Raw genomic sequence first — 16,661 nt, 5'->3', positions numbered from 1 at the left:
CAACTAAGGAGTGGCTCCGTAAGAAGCATCTCAAGGTCCTGGAGTGGCCTAGCCAGTCTCCAGACCTGAACCCAATAGAACATCTTTGGAGGGAGCTGAAAGTCCGTATTGCCCAGCGACAGCCCCGAAACCTGAAGGATCTGGAGAAGGTCTGTATGGAGGAGTGGGCCAAAATCCCTGCTGCAGTGTGTGCAAACCTGGTCAAGACCTACAGGAAACGTATGATCTCTGTAATTGCAAACAAAGGTTTCTGTACCAAATATTAAGTTCTGCTTTTCTGATGTATCAAATACTTATGTCATGCAGTAAAATGCAAATTAATTACTTACAAATCATACAATGTGATTTTCTGGATTTTTGTTTTAGATTCCGTCTCTCACAGTTGAAGTGTACCTATGATAAAAATTACAGACCTCTACATGCTTTATAAGTAAGAAAACCTGCTAAAATCGGCAGTGTATCAAATACTTGTTCTCCCCACTGTATATGCTACCAGTCAAAAGTTTGGACACACCTACTCATTCAAGGGTTTTTCTTTATTTTTACTATTTTCTACATTGTAGAATAATAGTGAAGGCCTCAAAACCATGAAATAACACATATGGAATCATGTAGTAACCAAAAAAGTGTTAAACAAATCAAAATATATTTTATATTTGACATTCTTCAAATAACCACCCTTTGCCTTGATGACAGCTTTGCACACTCTTGGCATTCTCTCAACCAGCTTCACCTGGAATGCTTTTCCAACAGTCTTGATGGAGTTCCCACATATGCCGAGCACTTGTTGGCTGCTTTTCCTGCACTGTGGTCCGACTCATCCCAAACCATCTCAATTGGGTTGAGGTCGGGGGATTGTGGAGGCCAGGTCATCTGATGCAGCAACCATCACTCTCCTTCTTGGTAAAATAGCCCTTACACAGCCTGGAGGTGTGTTGGGTCATTGTCCTGTTGAAAAACAAATGATAGTCCGACTAAGCCCAAACCAGATGGGATGGTGTATCGCTGCAGAATGCTGTGGTAGCCATGCTGGTTAAGTGTGCCTTGAATTCTAAATAAATCACAGACAGTGTCACCAGCAAAGCACCCCCACATCGTAACACCTCCTCCTCCATGCTTTACGGTGGGAACTACACATGCAGAGATCATCCGTTCACCCACACCGCGCCTCACAAAGACATAGCGGTCAATTTTGGACTCCAGACCAAAGGACAGATTTCCACCGGTCTAATGTCCATTCCTTGTGTTTCTTGGCCCAAGCAGGTCTCTTCTTCTTATTGGGGTCCTTTAGTAGTGGTTTCTTTGCAGCAATTCGACCATGAAGGCCTGATTCACACATTCCCCTCTGAACAGTTGATGTTGAGATGTGTTTGTGACTTGAACTCTGTGAAGCATTTATTTGGGCTGCAATTTCTGAGGCTGGTAACTCTAATGAACTTATCCTCTGCGGCAGAGGTAACTCTGAGTCTTCCATTCCTGTAGCGGTCCTCATGAGAGCCAGTTTCATCATAGCACTTGATGGTTTTTGCGACTGCACTTGAAGAAACTTTCAAAGTTCTTGAAATGTTCCGTATTGACTGATCTTCATGTCTTAAAGTAATGATGGACTGTCGTTTCTCTTTGCTTATTTGAGCTGTTCTTGCCATAATATGGACTTGGTCTTTTACCAAATAGGGCTATCTTCTGTATACCCCCCTACCTTGTCACAACACAACTGATTGGCTCAAACGCATTAAGAAGGAAAGAAATTCCACAAATTAACTTTTAAGAAGGCAAACCTGTTAATTGAAATGCATTCCAGGTGACTACCTCATGAAGCTGGTTGAGAGAATGCCAAGAGTGTGCAAAGCTGTCATCAAGGCAAAGGGTGGCTGCTTTGAAGAATCTCAAATATAAAATATATTTTGATTTGTTTAACACTTTTTTGGTTACTACATGATTCCATATGTGTTATTTCATGGTTTTGATGCCTTCACTATTATTCTACAATGTAGAAAATAGTAAAAATAAAGAAAAACCCTTGAATGAGTATGTGTGTCCAAACTTTTGACTGGTAGTGTATACATTTAAAATAATATACAGTATATATTTATAAAAAAAAGATATATGGGGGACTGTATATGTTGTTGTTTAGTACGTATGGTTGCCATGGTTTGAGCAAGGCCTTTATACTGACTTAAACCAGCTCTGACAGTATGATCTACAGCAGGGGTGTCAAACTCATTCCATTTTTAGGCCTAGTGTCTGCAGGTTTTTGGTTTTTCCTTTCAATTAAACTCAGACAACCAGGTGTGGGGAGTTCCTTACGAATTAGTGACCTTAATTCATCAATCAGGCACATGGAGGAGTGAAACCCGCAGACACTCGGCGCTCCGTGAAATGAGTTTGACACTTGTGTTCTACAGTATAGTCATTTTTAGAGCCAAGTGTTATAAGTACTGTAGCCCTCCATGAGTTATAAGTACTTTAGCCCTCCATTGGTTATAAGTGCTGTAGCACCCCATGGCTTATAAGTACTGTAGCCCTGCATGGGTTATAAGTACTGTAGCCCTCCATGGTTTATAAGTACTGTAGCCACCCATGGTTTATAAGTACTGTAGCCACCCATGGTTTATAAGTACTGTAGCCACCCATGGTTTATAAGTACTGTAGCCCTCCATGGGTTATAAGTACTGTAGCCCTCCATGGTTTATAAGTACTGTAGCCACCCATGGTTTATAAGTACTGTAGCCACCCATGGTTTATAAGTACTGTAGCCCTCCATGGTTTATAAGTACTGTAGCCACCAATGGGTTATAAGTACTGTAGCCCCCCATGGTTTATAAGTACTGTAGCCCCCCATGGTTTATAAGTACTGTAGCCCCCCATGGTTTATAAGTACTGTTTCTCCCCATGGGTTATAAGGACTGTAGCCCTCCATGGGTTATAAGTACTATAGCCCCCCATGACGGAATGTAAATCTGGGGACTTTCTCAACTTTAGCTACTCTAAACTACTGGTGTAGAACCTATTGTGGTCTCACAGTAGCCTGCACACATCCATTATATCTCAGGTATAGACAACACCCACACTGACTAATCTAATGTAGAGAGAATACTGTATTTTATGGGCCAAAGGTTTTATACCACATATAAACAGGCATCGTCACATGTATGATAGTTGTATGAGTGGATCCCTCCTGACAAGACTGCTCCCAGGCCTCCAGCGGCCTCCAGTGGACCACTGTTTTAATCATCCCTCCTTTCTATCTACTGGTCTGGCCCTCCCCGCCCTCCCTCCAGCCTTCCCCACCATGGTGGACAACCACGTCAGCCACAACTCAGGCATGGCCTACATGGGAGCTATGGAGCCCAAGCCCGTCTACAGCCAGCCCCCCCAGGTCACACCCTCCAGGTACTCCCCAGACCCCCGTCACATGCTGGGGGAGGAAGACTTCACCAGGTCAGTACCATTTTTGCATGTTTTCTTACTATCTCATTGTTGTACAGCACATTCATCTTTTTTACAGGATGATATAATGTAGAATTCACAAAAAAATGAATTATATTATGTTTTTACCATGTGAATGTAGGTTTTAAGGAGTATTTTTTACAATCTAAGCTTCGTCACCTTCTCATGACAAAATAGCACAGAGCCATCAGAGAGCGCAGTAAAAGGGGTTTTGTAGTGAACTTTAGAATATTCCTTCTTTGATCTTGGTGTGGTGACCGTTGCTTTACCTGGCATTCCCCGGTGTTGGTGTTGTGGCTTTCTTTGGTGATAAGTACAGTGCCTTCAGAAGGTATTCAGACCCCTTGACTTTTTCCAGATTTTGTTACGTTACATCCATACAGTGGGGAAAAAAAGTATTTAGTCAGCCACCAATTGTGCAAGTTCTCCCACTTAAAAAGATGAGAGAGGCCTGTAATTTTCATCAAAGGTACACGTCAACTATGACAGACAAATTGAAGAAAAAAATTCCAGAAAATCACATTGTAGGATTTTTTATGAATTTATTTGCAAATTATGGTGGAAATTAAGTATTTGGTCACCTACAAACAAGCAAGATTTCTGGCTCTCACAGACCTGTAACTTCTTCTTTAAGAGGCTCCTCTGTCCTCCACTCGTTACCTGTATTAATGGCACCTGTTTGAACTTGTTATCAGTATAAAAGACACCTGTCCACAACCTCAAACAGTCACACTCCAAACTCCACTATGGCCAAGACCAAAGAGCTGTCAAAGGACACCAGAAACGAAATTGTAGACCTGCACCAGGCTGGGAAGACTGAATCTGCAATAGGTAAGCAGCTTGGTTTGAAGAAATCAACTGTGGGAGCAATTATTAGGAAATGGAAGACATACAAGACCACTGATAATCTCCCTCGATCTGGGGCTCCACGCAAGATCTCACCCCGTGGGGTCAAAATGATCACAAGAACGGTGAGCAAAAATCCCAGAACCACACGGGGGACCTAGTGAATGACCTGCAGAGAGCTGGGACCAAAGTAACAAAGCCTACCATCAGTAACACACTACGCCGCCAGGGACTCAAATCCTGCAGTGTCAGACGTGTCCCCCTGCTTAAGTCAGTACATGTCCAGGCCCGTCTGAAGTTTGCTAGAGTGCATTTGGATGATCCAGAAGAGGATTGGGAGAATGTCAAATGGTCAGATGAAACCAAAATATAACTTTTTGGTAAAAACTCAACTCGTCGTGTTTGGAGGACAAAGAATGCTGAGTTGCATCCAAAGAACACCATACCTACTGTGAAGCATGGGGGTGGAAACATCATGCTTTGGGGCTGTTTTTTCTGCAAAGGGACCAGGACGACTGATCCGTGTAAAGGAAAGAATGAATGGGGCCATGTATCGTGAGATTTTGAGTGAAAACCTCCTTCTATCAGCAAGGGCATTGAAGATGAAACGTGGCTGGGTCTTTCAGCATGACAATGATCCCAAACACACCGCCCGGGCAACGAAGGAGTGGCTTCGTAAGAAGCATTTCAAGGTCCTGGAGTGGCCTAGCCAGTCTCCAGATCTCAACCCCATAGAAAATCTTTGGAGGGAGTTGAAAGTCCGTGTTGCCCAGCGACAGCCCCAAAACATCACTGCTCTAGAGGAGATCTGCATGGAGGAATGGGCCAAAATACCAGCAACAGTGTGTGAAAACCTTGTGAAGACTTACAGAAAACGTTTGACCTGTGTCATTGCCAACAAAGGGTATATAACAAAGTATTGAGAAACTTTTGTTATTGACTAAATACTTATTTTCCACCATAATCTGCAAATAAATTCATTAAAAATCCTACAATGTGATTTTCAGGAATTTTTTTTCTCATTTTGTCTGTCATAGTTGACGTGTACCTATGATGAAAATTACAGGCCTCTCTCATCTTTTTAAGTGGGAGAACTTGCACAATTGGTGGCTGACTAAATACTTTTTTTCCCCACTGTATATATATATTTTTTATCAATTTTAGAATATCATCACTCTACACACAATACCCCATAATGGCAAATTGAAAACAGTTTTTTTAGAAATGTTTGCAAATGTATTAAAAACAAAAAACAGATACCTTATTTACATTATTATTCAGACCCTTTGCTATGAGACTCGAAATTGAGCTCCGGTGCATCCTGTTTCCATTGAGCATCCTTGAGATGTTTCTACAACTTGATTGGAGTCCACCTGTGGTAAATTCAATTGATTGGACATTATTTGGAAAGGCACACACCTGTCTATATAAGGTCCCACAGCAAAAACCAAGCCATGAGGTTGAAGGAATTGTCCGTAGAGCTCTGAGACAGGATTGTGTCGAGGCACAGATCTGGGGAAGGGTACCAAAACATTTCTGCAGCATTGAAGGTCCCCAAGAACACAGTGGCCTCCATCATTCTTAAATGGAAGAAGTTTGGAACCACCAAGACTCTTCCTAGAGCTGGTTGCCTGGCCAAACTGAGCAATCGGGGGAGAAGGGCCTTGCTCAGGGAGGTGACCAAGAACCCGATGGTCACTCTGACAGAGCTCTAGAGTTCCTCTGTGGAGATGGGAGAACCTTCCAGAAGGACAACCATCTCTGCAGCACTCCACCAATTAGGCCTTTATGTTAGAGTGGCCAAACGGGAGCCACTCCTCAGTAAAAGGCACATGACAGCCCACTTGGAGTTTGCCAAAAGGCACTTAAAGACTCTCAGACCATGACAAACAAGATTCTCTGGTCTGATGAAACCAAGATTGAACTCTTTGGCCTGAATGCCAAGCGTCACGTCAGGTGGAAACCTGGCACCATCCCTACGGTGAAGCATGGTGGTGGCAGCATCATGCTGTGGGGATGTTTTTCAGCGGCAGGGACTGGGAAACTAGTCAGGATCGAGGCAAAGATGAACGGACCAAAGTACAGAGAGATCCTTGATGAAAACCGCCTCCAGAGCGCTCAGGACCTTAGACTGGGGCTATCAGCGGAGCCTTGTCTGGCAGCGAAACAGTTCATTCAGCCTCATTTACTGCATAAAAAAAATAACATAGCTGATATGGCTGACTTGCTTAAACAAATGTGGTTTCTACTGACAATTGAGATGTACAATCTATGGCATAAGGGGACGACGAGCGGATAAGAGGCAATCTGTAATTTTGATTAAGACATTAATGAGCAAGCTAGGACAGACGTAGTCAATATAACTATTTGTTCAGCACTTTTGAAATGTACAGCGACAGAATTCAGAACATGAGCCGTTCTTACAGTATTCTCCCTGTACACCGAGTCAGAACCGTAGGATAAATAAGGGGGCATATAAGCAGACAATGAAAGCTCTTACAATATTCGATGATGACATTTCTCTAAAACAGGCTATAGGCTACATATGTACCACCAAGTCAGAACAGTAGGCGAAATTAAGAGGGGAAAATAGACCAAATTATTAGGGTGAGGCACATGGGCTACTAACATTTTACTACACAACATACACTTAGTATTACTTTCTTAGTTACAGTATACATATCTCCCTGGCATATTACATCATTTATGCAGCAGCATACAATACATTTTTGGACTCAACTTGTTATGCTGTGCTCACTTGAACAGGAAGGTGGCGCAGCTCCTGAGTGGCGCAGTGGTCTAAGGCACTGCATCGCAGTGCTAACTGTGCCACTAGAGATCCTGGTTCGAATCCAGGCTCTGTCGCAGCCGGCCGCGACCGGGAGACTCATGGGCGGCGCACAATTGGCCCAGCGTCGTCTAGGGTAGGGGAGGGAATGGCCGGCAGGGATGTAGCTCAGTTGATAGAGCATGGCGTTTGCAACGCCAGGGTTGTGGGTTCGATTCCCACGGGGGGCCAGTATAAAAAAAATATGTAATCACTAACTGTAAGTCGCTCTGGATAAGAGCGTCTGCTAAATGACTAAAATGTAAATGTAAATGCAGCGGTCCTTCGTGGGCAAATTTTGACATCAGATTCTGGCATTTTCTGGATTTATAGTGCTTTCAAGACATTTTTAAATTTTTACATTTGAGTCATTTAGCAGATGCTCTTATCCAGAGTGACTTACAGTTAGTGAGTGCATACATTTTTCATACTGGGAACTCTGAAAAAAAACAGGTAGAATCATGATGACGTCAGTGATCTTCAGGTCGTAGCTATAGAAAGAGGCCCGAGTTCCGGATTTACAATTTCGAGTTGGATGACCGTTCAAAGCGTATTTTCCCAGTCGGAGCTCATTTTTTCCCAAGTTCCCAGTTGCCTTGAACTCACTGAAGTAAAGTTTTCGCAGTTCCGAATTAATAGTTGTTTTGAGCGCGGCACAAATCATGCTTCATTGACAGCATGGCCAATGTTGAATGTTTATCATTTTAAACTTGGAAAAGAGACTCTTAATCCCAGATTTGCGACCACACAGCCACTCCACTGAATAACAGGCTAGTGATTGCTTTGAAATGCTTGCAGTTAGCCACTGATTCCTTCCAAACCACTCATAGTTGAATTTGCGATTTCCAACTTGTTATGTAATGTTTATGTCCAATGGCCGATGAGCACCGATACGTTTTATCTATAATTTCTCTTCATTATTTATCTTCATATGACAAGGATTAAAAAGGATTTGCCAGTAGATTGTCGACTTGATTCATGATGATGACTGCTAGCTAAGATTTTGAAAGTATGATGTTGACATGATCAGTCCAATCAAAGCTACTGTAGATATAATGTGATTTGACGTCATCTTATCTGTGGCCATTGACCTTAAGTCTTCTTGGATGGGCACTTCTAATGTAACTCAATGGCAGCACCCAATGGGCTTGAATTTTCGAGCTCTACCCTTAGACTTGGCGGGGATGTAGTGTCCCCATGAGTGAAAGAACACTGAGCCAATCACAGCGCAACTAGAGAACAATACCAACACCTACACTCCGTATTTTCCGCTTGATTCCCCACCACCACAGAAAGCGCTGAGCTAGGCTGAAACACCTGCATTTTGGAGCTGCCTTACTCAAGAAAGCAAAAAAGAGACCATGTTTGTATGCGGCTTTATCAACTCAATATACAGTACCCGTCAAAAGTTTGGACACACCTACTCATTCAAGGGTTTTTCTTTATTTTTACTATTTTCTACATTGTAGAATAATAGTGAAGACATCAAAACTATGAAATAACACATATGGAATCATGTAGTAACCAAAAAAGTGTTAAACAAATCAAAATATAGTTTATATTTTAGATTCTTCAAATAGCCACCCTTTGCCTTGATGACAGCTTTGCACACTCTTGGCATTCTCTCAACCAGCTTCACCTGGAATGCTTTTCCAACAGTCTTGAAGGAGTTCCCACATATGCTGAGCCCTTGTTGGCTGCTTTTCCTTCACTCTGCAGTCCAACTCATCCCAAACCATCTCAATTGGGTTGAGGTCAGGTGATTGTGGAGGCCAGGTCATCTGATCACTCTCCTTCTTGGTCAAATAGCCCTTACACATCCTGGAGGTGTGTTGGGTCATTGTCCTGTTGAAAAACAAATGATAGTCCCACTAAGCTCAAACCAGATGGGATGGCGTATTGCTGCAGAATGCTGTGGTAGCCATGCTGTTTGCAAACTGATATGTGACACGTATTAATGCCAAAATAACATGCAAAACAGGCAAGCAAAAAAAAAAGCTACAAATGTAGGGCTCAAAACAGGTGGGGCTCTGCTCATCACATAGTCCCTAATTCTGCCTTACGACCTCTTGGCCAAACACTGAAACAACATTCACAGAGCTTGATTTAAGAGGCGCAGCATCACCTTAATACCCCGAGCTATTGTGTGTGTGTGAGTGAGTGTGCGTGTTGATGTGTGTGGGTGCGTGTGCATGTGTGTATGTGGGATGTGCGTGGCAATGACTGTATGGGCGTGTAGTTCTACAATGTTTGTGTGTAATAGTTTCTATGTATGTGCACGTACGTATGAGTATTGTCCTGTGTATTTGTCATGTGTATTGTAAGTGTGTTTGTGTGTTCTGTGTTTGTGTCCTTCTCAAGCCCCAGTCATTGTGATCTCTGTACTCCCCCACCAGGCCACCAGGCCTGAACCTATTTACAGTGTCATTCACAAACAACATGGGGACAGCGGGGTTCCCCATGGTCTCTACAGCAGTGTCCCCCTGGGTCTCTACAGTGGGGGGGCACCCCGGGACACAGGCTACTGTTTTGGCCAAGGCCCTGTCCCCTCCTCTGGCAGGTACTAACCCAGAGACATCGCTGCGTACGCTTAGCTGACCTTACTAACAAGCTACGGCCCTGCCTTGGAATGACAAAGAAATGACAGAAACTCCCCCTCAAGTCAAGTGTGAACGTGTTCCACTGATGTTCCTTTCATCCTCTCCATCCACTCATCTACATTTGTATTTTCCAGTTAACATATTAAAGGTTGTTTTCCCTACACACTCTCTCTCTCTCCCTCTCCCTCTCCCTCTGAATTCTCAGCTATGGAAAGCCAACTAACATTTACTCCTGAGGTGCTGACCTGTTGCACTCTCTACAACTACTGTGATTATTCTTTGACCCTGCTGGTCATCAATGAGTGTTTGAACATCTTAAAGAACGATCTGGCCTTAATGGCCATGTACTCTTATAATCTTTACCGAGCACAGCCAGAAGCGGACTGGTCACCCCTCAGAGCCTGGTTCCTCTCTAGGTTTCTTCCTAGGTTCCTGCCTTTCTAGGGAGTTTTTCCATGCCACCGTGCTTTTACATCTGCATTGCTTGCTCTTTGAGGTTTTAGGCTGGGTTTATGTATAAGCACTTTGTGACATCTGCTGATGTAAAAAGGTGTTATAAATACATTTGATTGATTGTTTTGTTTAGAGCGGAGACTTCCATTCTAACCTCCATTCAGTTATTGGAAATGTTCATAAATACAATTTCACATTAATTAAGATTGTAAATACTGTGTTAATAGTGTTAAATACCTTTAATCAGTCATCAAACTGATCATGTATATGAATTAGAAACAGTAACATCACTCCAGTCTGAACTGAGGCGAGGTCGAGGCAGAGTCGGCTAAGTGATAGTTCAAGATGAGAGAGTCATACTTGCCCTTCACAGAGACACACGTCTCCACAGCAGTATGGCTGACAGGGCCACTCGCTCCCACATGCTGTTCAATTCCATCTGTCAGGAGCTGAGTTTAACCCAGGCCTGAGTCCCCAGCCAAGCCACTGTCATTGTCCTAGCTTCCCTACTGAAAACCTCTACAGTGGATATATGGATAGAATGTCTGTTAGTGTGTGTCTGTGTTGTTTATGAGTGTATTTTAAGTCATCTACCTATCTCTGTGTCTGTTTAGTTGATTTGTTTTTATGTGTTGTCATACACTGAGTGTACAAAACATTAAGGACACCTTCCTAATATTAAGTTGCACCCCACCCTTTTGCCCTAAGAAAAGCCTCAATTAATCGGGATATGGACTCTACAAGGTGTCGAAAGCGTTCCACAGGGATGCTGGCCCATGTTGTCTCCAATGCTTCCCACAGTTGTGTCAAGTTGGCTGGATGTCCTTTGGGTGGTGGACCATTCTTGATACACACAGGAAACTGTTGTGCGTGAATAACCCAGCAGCATTGCAGTTCGTGACACAAACGGTGTGCCTGGCACCTTCTACCATACCACGTTCAAAGGCACTTAAATATTTTGTCTTGCCCATTCACCCTCTGACTGGTATACATACACAATCCATATCTCAATTGTCTCAAGGCTAAAAAATCCTTCTTTAACCGGTCTCCTCCCATTCATCTACACTGATTTGAAGTGGATTTAACAAGTGACATCAATAAGGGATCATAGCTTTCACCTGGATTCACCTGGCCAGTCTATGTCATGGAAATAGACTGGCGGTCCCACGTGGCTCAGTTGCAGCGCCAGGGTTGTGGGTACGATTCCCATGGGGGACCAGTACGAAAAAGCATGAAAAATGTATGCACTCACTACTGTAAGTCACTCTGGGTAAGAGTGTCTGCTAAATGACTCAAATGTAAATGAAGGAGCAGGTGTCCTTAATGTTTTGTACACTCAGTGTCTATTCATGTTGCGTGTCCACTCTACAATGTCTGCACTTCCCTTATCAATCACAATGTCATCATGGAGGCCTTTATGTTGCTGGGTGCATGCCACTGTATTTATGATTGTGTAGAGTATGCGTGTCTAATCTATGTCAATGTGCATGGATGCCTGTGTGTGTGTACAGTACATGCCACCAGTACCTGTGTGTATGTGCCAGTGTGTGTTTATGCATATATGCTTGCATGCAGGTGTTTGTACCCTGGTATCCAGGTCTTGCTGTAGACAGACTGTAGGGGTAAAGCGAACAGACAGTATTGGGAGGAGGGGTAACTGGAGGCTGTCATCGCTCACACACACAGCTCTGCAGCACAGGAATGTTTTGCCTGCTGCTGTCCTTATGTAAATATAAACACTGGGCCGTGGTCTTAACCATAAACGTACTGGGAAGTGAGAGGCTGATCCGGCACGGGGCAGCAAATGAGGAGCGCCAGACACCGGACATTCCTGCAGCTGTCGTGATTCATCTGCACTCTGGGAAAACCAGGCCATGCACCCAGGTCCACCACTGGCACTACTAGCTCACTGGAATCATACGCAGATATCTTAATATATCACTGGTTTCTATAGGCTAGGGCTCTCCAACCCTGTTCCTGGAGAGCTACCCTCCTGTAGGTTTTCACTACAACCCCAGGTGTAACTATCCTGATTCAGTTTACCAAACAGCTAATTATTAGAATCAGGTGTGCTAGATTAGGGTTGGAGTGAAAACCTACAGGACGGTAGCTCTCCAGGAACAGGGTTGGAGAGCCCTGCTACAGGCAATGTGAGCTTTATTAATCCAGGTTAATCTTGTTGAGATACAATATATTTTTTCAAATGAGACCTCATGACCAGCGCATGTGTTTGTGTCTCAGCTGACCATTACTGCCACCTGAACTGTGTAACTGGGCGCTATCAGAGTAAAGAATGCTATTGGCCAGGACTGTTTTCCCAGAGACTAGCTACTGTAAACACAGAGCCTGCAGCAGGTGAGCTAATCAGTAACTTGACGTTGTTCTTCATTCTGGAATCCGATCAACCTTTGACCTGGCAAGCTTTTAGAGAGGGTCACAGGGATTTATACACATTAGCAGCAGGGTCTTCAATGGCCACTGGAAACCATTCATAGCAGAGATAGGAGTGAGTCTGGACAGAGACAGCAGAAAGGTTAGAACAAAGTAATTGTTCAGTTGAACTCCAGAGTGAGTCTAAACTGTTAATCATTCATTGCGTCTGGTTTATTCTTAGGTGCTCAGAGAGGCTTGAAATATATTGAACCGTCTGTCGCCTTAGCAGTGAGGACTTTCTTTTCCATGTCAAATTAGAACTGTGGTATTCAAAGTCGGGGTCGCGGCCCCACTACTGCAGTGGGGTTGCCATAAAAAAAAAAATATATATATATATATATATATATATATATATTTGGGAACAAAAAATTAAGAGTACAGATTGGGACAATATACAAACGTTTTTGAGAAGATAGTTTTGAAAGATACAATGTTATTGAGTAAATGTATTTATTGTTTTTTTTTACATTTTGATAAGAGATGAAAATGCTATTAATTTAGAATTATTTGAATTATTATTTTAAGGTTGTGTCATTAGATTTGGGGTGTGGTCGCAAGAAATACTGGCGGAAAAAATGGGGTCCCCGCTGAAGAAGTTTGAATACCACTGAATTAGAATGAAATAGTAGGTCTAAGAAGAGAGAGAGGCAGTAGCGGTACAATCCACTGGAGAATGTAAAGGGGAAAACTAAAAGAGGGACGAGAGAGCAGTCTTTCTTTCATCTGTATACGCCAGCCCTGCACGCTACGGGCTTGTGACCCTGCCAGAGAGAAAGAGAGGGAGCTAATGTTTTCCACTGAGACTTTGTCTCTCTGTGTTCATGGAAAATGGTGGTCCACAGTGTCCACTATTAATCAGCCAAGCAGAGCCAATTATTGGGCTGAGGAGAGGGAGACTGCCAGAGCAGAGCAGCAGAGCACTGGGGCAGCACGACCCGCTGAACCCCACAGCCCACATCTCCATTCAGAGCATTAGGACTGAGCTGCCTCAGCCAAAACACTGAGGGGAAGGGGGTGGCTGGGGCAGTGATATAGAGAGAGAGTGAGTGAGGCAAAGAGAGAGAGAGACAAAGAAAGAGAAGGAGAGAGAGACAGGGTGAACGGGAGAGAGAGGCCCATAGACAGGCATAGAGAGTAAAGGTTTTACAGCACCATAACTGTTTACATTCCTGGCGTGGATGAAAAGACGACGGGGGAGGTAGTCACATGATAGGGAGGGAGTGCTTGATCCCTGTGTTCGTAACCTTTGGGATTCACTGCCTAAGCCTTTTTTCTGTTATCAGGATTCCATACACACGTGTGCTGGCACACAAAACAAACGCACACCTTTAACTAGAGAGCACCAACACTCAAAGAACGTAAACAAATCTCCTTGTCACTTCGGTTATTCACATTTTCTCCTCAGTTGTATCCTGCTGTTTTACTGAAAGACAACTTTGGGCCTCTGTTATTGCCGGGTCCTGACTGTCATCAGTTCTTTTAGGATGCGATGTCAGGGGTTTGAAAGTTAAGTTCACGACTTCCTCAGCTTGTTTATTCTATCACAGATTAGCAGGGAGTTGCTGGGAGACTGTCTGCCTAATCTCCAGAGGGCTGGGCTGATGGACAGGAATGCTGGTGTGCTGTTGCTGCGTCTGGGTGAGGGTTAAGTCTTGTCCTATTGCTGATGATGAGCAGGAGAGTTTGACAGCCCAATGTGGAGCTGTTTCCCAATCACACAACAGCCCGAGATTCCGTCGGTACACAGCGAGACTCAACCAGAGCTCCTCTCACCAGTAAGGGAGCGATAGAGAGCGGTGTTAGGGGGATAGCTAACTTCTCCCTGGGGTTAGAGTAATACTGCCTGGAGTTAGAGTAATAATGCCTGGGGTTAGAGTAATAATGCCTGGGGTTAGAGTAATAATGCCTGGAGTTAGAGTAATAATGCCTGGGGTTAGAGTAATAATGCCTGGAGTTAGAGTAATAATGCCTGGGGTTAGAGTAATAATGCCTGGGGTTAGAGTAATAATGCCTGGAGTTAGAGTAATAATGTCTGGGGTTAGAGTAATAATGCCTGGAGTTAGAGTAATAATGCCTGGGGTTAGAGTAATAATGCCTGGGGTTAGAGTAATAATGCCTGGAGTTAGAGTAATAATGCCTGGGGTTAGAGTAATAATGCCTGGAGTTAGAGTAATAATGCCTGGGGTTAGAGTAATAATGCCTGGAGTTAGAGTAATAATGCCTGGGGTTAGAGTAATACTGCCTGGGGTTAGAGTAATAATGCCTGGGGTTAGAGTAATAATGCCTGGAGTTAGAGTAATAATGCCTGGAGTTAGAGTAATAATGCCTGGGGTTAGAGTAATAATGCCTGGAGTTAGAGTAATAATGCCTGGAGTTAGAGTAATAATGCCTGGAGTTAGAGTAATAATGCCTGGAGTTAGAGTAATAATGCCTGGGGTTAGAGTAATAATGCCTGGAGTTAGAGTAATAATGCCTGGAGTTAGAGTAATAATGCCTGGAGTTAGAGTAATAATGCCTGGAGTTAGAGTAATAATGCCTGGGTTAGAGTAATAATGCCTGGAGTTAGAGTAATAATGCCTGGAGTTAGAGTAATAATGCCTGGAGTTAGAGTAATAATGCCTGGGGTTAGAGTAATAATGCCTGGAGTTAGAGTAATAATGCCTGGAGTTAGAGTAATAATGCCTGGGGTTAGAGTAATAATGCCTGGGGTTAGTGTAATAATGCCTGGGGTTAGAGTAATAATGCCTGGAGTTAGAGTAATAATGCCTGGGGTTAGAGTAATAATGCCTGGGGTTAGAGTAATAATGCCTGGGGTTAGTGTAATAATGCCTGGGGTTAGAGTAATAATGCCTGGAGTTAGAGTAATAATGCCTGGGGTTAGAGTAATAATGCCTGGAGTTAGAGTAATAATGCCTGGAGCTAGTGTAATAATGCCTGGAGCTAGTGTAATAATGCCTGGAGCTAGTGTAATAATGCCTGGGGTTAGTGTAATAATGCCTGGAGTTAGAGTAATAATGCCTGGAGTTAGAGTAATAATGCCTGGGGTTAGAGTAATAATGCCTGGAGTTAGTGTAATAATGCCTGGAGCTAGTGTAATAATGCCTGGAGTTAGTGTAATAATGCCTGGAGTTAGTGTAATAATGCCTGGAGCTAGTGTAATAATGCCTGGAGCTAGTGTAATAATGCCTGGAGTTAGTGTAATAATGCCTGGAGTTAGTGTAATAATGCCTGGAGCTAGTGTAATAATACCTGGGGTTAGTGTAATAATGCCTGGAGTTAGTGTAATAATGCCTGGAGTTAGTGTAATAATGCCTGGAGTTAGTGTAATAATGCCTGGAGTTAATGTAATAATGCCTGTAGTTAGTGTAATAATGCCTGGGATTAGTGTAATAATGCCTGGAGTTAGTGTAATAATGCCTGGGGTTAGTGTAATAATGCCTGGGGTTAGAGTAATAATGCCTGGGGTTAGAGTAATAATGCCTGGGGTTAGAGTAATAATGCCTGGAGTTAGTGTAATAATGCCTGGAGTTAGTGTAATAATGCCTGGAGTTAGTGTAATAATGCCTGGGGTTAGAGTAATAATGCCTGGAGTTAGAGTAATAATGCCTGGGGTTAGAGTAATAATGCCTGGAGTTAGTGTAATAATGCCTGGAGTTAGTGTAATAATGCCTGGAGTTAGTGTAATAATGCCTGGGGTTAGTGTAATAATGCCTGGAGTTAGTGTAATAATGCCTGGAGTTAGTGTAATAATGCCTGGAGTTAGTGTAATAATGCCTGGGGTTAGTGTAATAATGCCTGGGGTTAGTGTAATAATGCCTGGAGTTAGTGTAATAATGCCTGGAGTTAGTGTAATAATGCCTGGAGTTAGTGTAATAATGCCTGGGGTTAGTGTAATAATGCCTGGAGTTAGTGTAATAATGCCTGGAGTTAGTGTAATAATGCCTGGTGTTAGTGTGTAATAATGCCTGGAGTTAGTGTAATAATGCCTGGGGTTAGTGTAATAATACCTGGAGTTAGTGTAATAATGCCTGGAGTTAGTGTAATAACGCCTG

General features: G+C 43.2%; 1 protein-coding gene across 7 annotated transcripts in view; it reads left to right on the top strand.

The window, feature by feature from the left end:
- Window positions 1-16,661, top strand: part of LOC121532055 (disks large homolog 3) — a 156,936-nt gene that overhangs the window by 113,953 nt on the left and 26,322 nt on the right. For all 7 annotated transcript variants that reach the window (XM_045227074.1, XM_045227073.1, XM_045227085.1 and 4 more), the window contains one exon: window positions 3,282-3,441. In XM_045227074.1, the coding sequence (XP_045083009.1) occupies window positions 3,282-3,441 (160 nt within the window). The remainder of the gene's footprint in view (window positions 1-3,281; window positions 3,442-16,661) is intronic.

The sequence above is a fragment of the Coregonus clupeaformis genome, chromosome 2 (assembly GCF_020615455.1).
Source record: "Coregonus clupeaformis isolate EN_2021a chromosome 2, ASM2061545v1, whole genome shotgun sequence".
In the NCBI taxonomy this organism is placed as follows: domain Eukaryota; kingdom Metazoa; phylum Chordata; class Actinopteri; order Salmoniformes; family Salmonidae; genus Coregonus; species Coregonus clupeaformis.
Note: the sequence above shows the minus strand (reverse complement) of the source record. Positions and strands in the feature narration are given on the sequence as shown.